The 6,320-nt window shown below is 45.0% G+C and overlaps 1 protein-coding gene across 3 annotated transcripts in view; it reads right to left on the bottom strand.

Moving 5' to 3' along the window:
* Nucleotides 1–6,015, bottom strand: part of TRIM21 (tripartite motif containing 21) — an 8,981-nt gene extending 2,966 nt beyond the window's left edge. Inside the window, exons 1-5 of one of the 3 annotated variants that reach the window (XM_031933794.1) lie at nt 5,913–5,975; nt 5,458–5,780; nt 2,246–2,685; nt 1,874–1,969; nt 522–752 (exon numbers count right to left, since the gene is read on the bottom strand). In XM_031933794.1, coding sequence (XP_031789654.1) covers nt 522–752; nt 1,874–1,969; nt 2,246–2,653 — 735 coding nt within the window. In that variant the 5' untranslated portion in view covers nt 2,654–2,685; nt 5,458–5,780; nt 5,913–5,975. Of the gene's footprint in view, nt 1–521; nt 753–1,873; nt 1,970–2,245; nt 2,686–5,457; nt 5,781–5,912 lie in introns of all 3 variants that reach the window. The other 2 variants (XM_031933793.1, XM_023209596.1) reach the window with 2 other exon arrangements.
* Between the last annotated feature and the right edge of the window lie 305 nt (nt 6,016–6,320).

Genomic DNA, 6,320 nt, shown 5'->3' with positions numbered 1-6,320 from the left:
AAATAAATAAATAAATAAATAAATAAATAAATAAATAAATAAATAAATAAGAAAGCCTGGTTCGGGCAGAAGAGAGCCTGTCAAGTCAACCCAATATAATTAGGTTTTCTGCACACACCAGAAAGCAATGGCTCATGACCATGCTGAGTCACAGTGAACAGCGGTGAGGAAAGAACTGTAGAATGTTAGAACAGAAGCGACTTGTGAGACGATCTAGTTCATCATTTCCTATAGTGAGGCAAACATATCATTGGTGGATGCAAGATGATTCTAAGTGCAACATACATTGATTTTTAAAAATGTCCTGTACTTATTTTCATCATTTAAAAATGAATTTTCATTCATTTAAAAAGGTCCTGTACTTTGTGCGTTGAATGCAAACCATTCATGGGTTTGAATTCTACTTTATTTAAGAACATTCCAGGGACCAGGTGTCCATTTATTCGAATGGCAGTTCCAGATAGCTCTGGTCTTTTTCAGTTATTCCCCGAATAGTAGAAGGAAACCCCTCCCTGTCTCACCTGCAGCAGTTCCAGTGCTGAGCCCTGGCGCCTTCTCTCTAGCTCTGAGATGAGCTCCTGCAGGGCCTGGCTCTGCTGGGCCAGTTTGGCCTCTTTCTCCCCTAGGATTCTCAGCTGCTCCCTCTCATCCTTCTCCAGCTCCTGCAGCTGCCTCTGTTCTTCTTCAACCAGGAAGTTTTTTTGCTGCACAAACTCTGCGTGAATCCTAGATTTCTGTGTCTCCACCGTTTTCTTTAGTGTCAAGGGAAAGAGAGAGGTGGTTTTTATGAAAAGCTCCCAAACTTTGGGAGTGGAGGTATTGGTACCTATTCCTGTCCCCCAAAGACTCCACTCTGGTGTTGTCTGGGAAAACACACATACACACACACACAAGCATGTGCGCGCACACACACACACACACACAATTTTGCTTGGGAGGTAGGTGAAGTTTCTGGGACAGTGAGGGGAATGGACTTGGTGAGGGCACATTGTTGCTGGCCTACAACCACAGCTACACGAATATATGGCATTGGGGACTTTTGCCAACCTCTCTTCCAAATCAGTCACCACTCAAATGTGCCCCTGTGTCTTCCTGTCTCAGTGAGTTACTGAGAAAAAAATACCTGTTCCCACCTCCAACAACCTCACAAAGCCAGGCTTATACCACCACCTCCAAGTCCTGGGAAAGGGGGCTTGGGGACATTCTTTGCTTTTCCTCTCCTGTTAGTAACTGGAAGGTCACTCGATGACATGAGGGTCTGTTTTGTCACCACAACCCAACTCACACCCTACCTCAATCCCAAATGTTTCTCTTCTGGGATCTACTGGGGATGGGCTCCTACCCCTCCCCTCTCATCCCCAACATGCTCCACATCTCCTTGGAAATCATCAGTGCAGAACAAACATTGATTCTTCATTATATTTTGGACCAGAGATCTGGTCATGGTCAAGTAACCACCTGGTCAGATGGTTTCCTTAAGTCTATTCCTCACAGCCCTTGTCATTTCCTGAAAGGCTTAGCGAGCAGTTGGGTTTCTCCTAGGATATTTGTCTCAGACATCAGGTGCTGATGCCGTCACACCTCTGAGACTAGACTCAGAGGAGCTCAAAACTTTAGGGTATAGCTAGATCCTCTCAGCACCTTCTTCCAGGATTCTTGATCTTCAGGCCTGATGGGGAGCTCCCCTTTGAACCTGCATCATTTTTATTCCCGTCTATCTGTAAACCTAGAGAGCAGCTGGTTTCTGGAGAGTGAGACGGACCAACTCTATCACAGCTCAGACAGGCACAGCTACAGTTAAGGCTGTGAGTTGAGGACCCTGGACCCTGCCCAACCTTCTAGCCTAAGATCTCCTTCAGTATGTCATTCTTGCCTTCCAGTCTGCTCTCTTCATTGCAATTTCCACTTCCAACTTCTCAGCCAACTCCTGCTTTCTTCTCAGTTCCCCTAATGCCACCTGGAGCTTCTCCTGAGGAGAAAGACAGCACAATTAGTTCCCATGCAAACCAAGTAATAGGGTGAGGTAATCCTTGCAGCATTTTCTCATGCATATCTCCTACGCCTGGGGAATGAGGTTGGGCTTAGCTTATAATTCTCCTTCTACATTAGACATGGAGAGAGGTAAACCCCTCCTTTCTCTAACCCCTCCAATCCAGAGGTGGTCCTCTCCCATTCCCTGCTCTGAAACCTAAGCACTCACCAGGGTCCATCTTCTTTCCTCCTGTTTGTGTCTCTAAGACCTCACCTGGTACTCCTGTGCAGCCTCCTCAAGAGGGACCATGGCGTGGTCACGGTGTTTCCGAGATTGGGCACACACCCAGCAAAGGGCCTTCCCATCTTTCTCACAGAACAGGTGAAGTCTCTCTCCATGCACTGCACACTGTTCCTCCTGTGCACCCTCTTTGGCTTCCTGGCTGATTTCTCTAAGGTTGTCCACCATGTTGCCTAGTTGTCGATTGGGGCGGAGATTCCTGAGCAGAAAGTGCTGCCGGCACACAGGACAGACGCTGCCTCCATCTTTCCCAACCTGAGAGATGCATTCCTGGCAGAAGCTGTGGCCACACTCGATGCTCACAGGCTCCACGAAGGGGTCCAGGCAGATAGGGCACGTGACCTCCTCCCACATCATTGTCAAGCGTGCTGCTGAAGCCATTGTCAAACGTTCTGTTAAGCCCTTTAGTGGGGCTGGTTGGGAGGAAGAAGAAAGGGAAAAGAAAATATGAGAAAGTCTGTGTAAGAAAAACAAAAAGTCAACATAATCCATATCAAAATACCAATGACATTCTTCACAAAAATAGGAAAAAAAATCCTAAAATTTATATGGAATTACAAAAGACTCAGAATAGCCAAAGCTATCCTGAGCAAAAAGAACAAAACTGGAGGAATCACATCGTCTGATGTCAAATTATACTGTAGAGCTAAAGTAACCCAAACAGCATGGTACTGGCATAAAACCAGACACATAGACCAGTAGAATAAAGAACCCAGAACAAATCCGTACATCCACAGTGAGCTCATTTTCAACAAAGGTACCAAGAACATACAATGAGGAAAGGACAGTCTCTTCAAAAAATGCTGCTGGGAAAACTGGATATCCACGTGCGGAAGAATGAAACTACACCCCTATATCTCACCATATACAGAAATCAAATCAAAATGGATTAAAGACTTAAATCTAAGGGCTCAAACTATGAAACTATTACAAGAAAACATTGGGAAAACTCTCCAGGACATTGGACTGGGCAAAGATTTCTTTCAAATACCCCACAAGCACAGGCAGCCAAAGCAAATTTGGACAAATGGAATCACATCATGTTGAAAAGGCGCTGCACAGCAAAGGCAACAATCCACAAAGTGAAGAGACAACCCACAGAATTGGAGTAAATATTTGCAAACTATCCATCTGACAGGAGGTGAATAACCAGAATATATAAGGAACTCAAACCACTCTATAGGAAAAAAATAATAATCTGATTCAGAAATGGACAAAAGATCTGAATAGACATTTCTCAAAAGAAGACACACCAATGACAAACAGACATATGAACAGTTGTTCAACGTCATTATCGGAAAAATGCAAATCAAAACTACAATGAGATATAATCTCATCTCAGTTAAAATATCTTTTATCCAAAAGACAGGCTATAACAAATGCTGGGGAGGGTGTGGAGAAAAGGGTACACTCATATGTTGTTGGTGGGAAGGTAAATTAGTACAATCACTATAGAGAACAGTTTGGAGGTTCTTCAAAAAACTGAAAATAGGGCTACCATATGATCCAGCAATCCCACTGCTAGTATATACCCCAAAGAAAGGAAATCAGTATATCAAAGAGATATCTACATTCCCATGTTTGCTGCAGCATGTTTCACAATAGCCAAGATTTGGAAGCAATCTAAGTGTCCATCAACAGATAAATGGATAAAGAAAATGTGGTACATATACACAATGGAGTACTATTCAGTCATAAAATATAATGAGATCCTGTCATTCACAACAACATGAATGGAACTGGAGGTCATCATGTTAAGTGAAATAAGCTAGGCACCAAAAGACAAACACTGTATGTTCTCACTCATTTGTAGAAGCTAAAAATTAAAACAATTGAACTCATGGAGTTAGATAATAGAAAGATGGTTACCAGAGGCTGGGAAGAGTAGTAGGGAGGGTGTGTGTGTGTGTTGGGGAAGGTGGGATGGTTAATGAGTACAAAAGTGGAGTGAATTAGATCTAGTATTTGATAGCATGATAGAGCGACTATAGTCAATAATTGTACACTGAAAAATAAGAGTATAATTGCATAGTTTGTATCACAGATGATCAATGCTTGAGGTGATGGATGCCCCATTTACCTGGATGTGATTATGACACACTGTATACCTGTATCAGAATATTCCATATACCCCATATATATACCTACTATGTGCCCACAAAAGTTAAAAATAAACTAAAAAAAGAAGAAAAACAAAATGACACAAAGGAAAATAAAAAATAAAAATAAAAATAATGGGTCAGGCATGGCGGCTCACACCTGTAACCCCAGCACTTTGGGAGGCTGAGGTGGGTGGATCACCTTAGGTTAGGAGTTCAGTCCAAGACCAGCCTGACCAATATGGTAAAACTCCGTCTCTACTAAAAATACAAAAATTAGCTGGGAGTGGTGGTGGGCGCTTGTAATCCCAGCTACTCAGGAGGCTGAGGCAGGAGAATTGCTTGAACCTGGGAGGCAGAGGTTACAGTGAGCCGAGATTGTGCCATTGCACTCCAGCCTGGGCAACAGAGTGAGACTCCCTCTCAATAAATAAATAAATAAATAAATAAATAAATAAATAAATAAATAAAAGGCATAAAATTAATGGCAAAACAATTAATGTCAAAAACAGTAATTACTTTTACACCAATCAAATAGTTTGTTGAGTAAGTTTATTCTTGTTCTGAATAACAAGAACTCCTCCATTGTTTGGTCCATTGATCCAGTGAGACAGAAGGAGACACTGAGTCCCTAAAAGAGGGAGTGAAAATTGGCAAGAACCTCATAAAGCTGTTGAGAGTTCTACTCTCATCATGTCCATTCCTGCTTAAACCCTCAGTGCTCATATCATCTCCTGTCTGGTACCAACAGGCCTCCATGCTGCTGAGAAATTATAGCTACTTTTTACCATGTACCTTCCATGTGCCAGACATACTTCATGCTTTGAATATATCTTCATTAATCCTTCCTATAACGGCAGAAGTCAGGTGTATATAGGTGTGTAGGTGTATACGTATATACACAAGCATGTGTATATGTATGTATACACACAGAGCAACAGGAACTGTGGCCAGCACTCCCTGGGCTCTTTTCTCAGCTGCTCCAAACTTAGTTTAGTTCCTGACAACACTTATTCTAGGGCAAAGAATAATTTTGAAGGCCTATACATTTCTGGTTGAACATCCTAAACAGCCTGCCCCTCTCACCTCTGGAGGACTTTTGGACCTGGGAATCTCCAGAATTGCAGACCTCCCCGACCTGAGCTCCCTACCGTCCTGGCTCGGCTGTAGTCCTGGCTCTCCCAGCCGCACCTAGCCTTCATCCCAGGTCACGTGCCAGCATCGGGGCAGCCGGGCCCCTTCCTCTTCTGGGTAACTCGGCAGTCACGTCCACAACCCAGCCTCCTCCCAGGTAGGGGGCAGCCGGGTCCCTTCCCTTCTGGGTAACTCGGCAGTCACGTCCACACCCCAGCCTCCTCCCAGGTAGGGGGCCAGCACCGGAAGCACAGCTGGTCTTGGGTTGAGGGATCCTTGGTGGGAGAAGGGGCAAATGGGACCGGCTCAAGGATGGAGACTGGTTGAAGGGGCTGGGCAATCCTGGGGCAGGGGAGAGAGGTCCCCTAGGAGGGCAGGAGTTCCTTGATCTAGTGGGGTTCACTCACCTTTACAGGGGACTCAACGCTGGTAGCCAGCTCCCTATTTCACTTTCAGTTTCCGCTCAGAGGCAAGTCTGAGAGGAAAGGGGAGGGAGGAGGAGGAGCCGTGGGAGGAGTGAGGGAGGAGCAGTGGGAGGGGCAGAGCCTTGAAAGCGTTGTGTGGAGAAATGCGGCTGAGAAGCAAGGGAGGTGGGAGGAGAGAAGGTAGAGAGGTGGGAGAAGAGAAGTCAGAGTTGGGCTGGGGAGGCTTCAGAGGCTCTGGACGCCCAGGGGGCTTCTCTGAGACTGGTAAGGAGTGGAAACTCAGTAGCCCGTGGTCCTGGGTGCGCGCTCCCTCCCATGTCTTTATTATCCGATTTGGTAAAATATCTACACGACGGGGGAGTCCGGGCTTTCTTTGACACTGGTCATCAT

Source organism: Piliocolobus tephrosceles, chromosome 13 (genome assembly GCF_002776525.5).
Source record: "Piliocolobus tephrosceles isolate RC106 chromosome 13, ASM277652v3, whole genome shotgun sequence".
NCBI lineage: Eukaryota > Metazoa > Chordata > Mammalia > Primates > Cercopithecidae > Piliocolobus > Piliocolobus tephrosceles.
The sequence above is the reverse complement of the archived record's forward strand: the minus strand, read 5'-3'. Positions and strand labels throughout refer to the sequence as shown.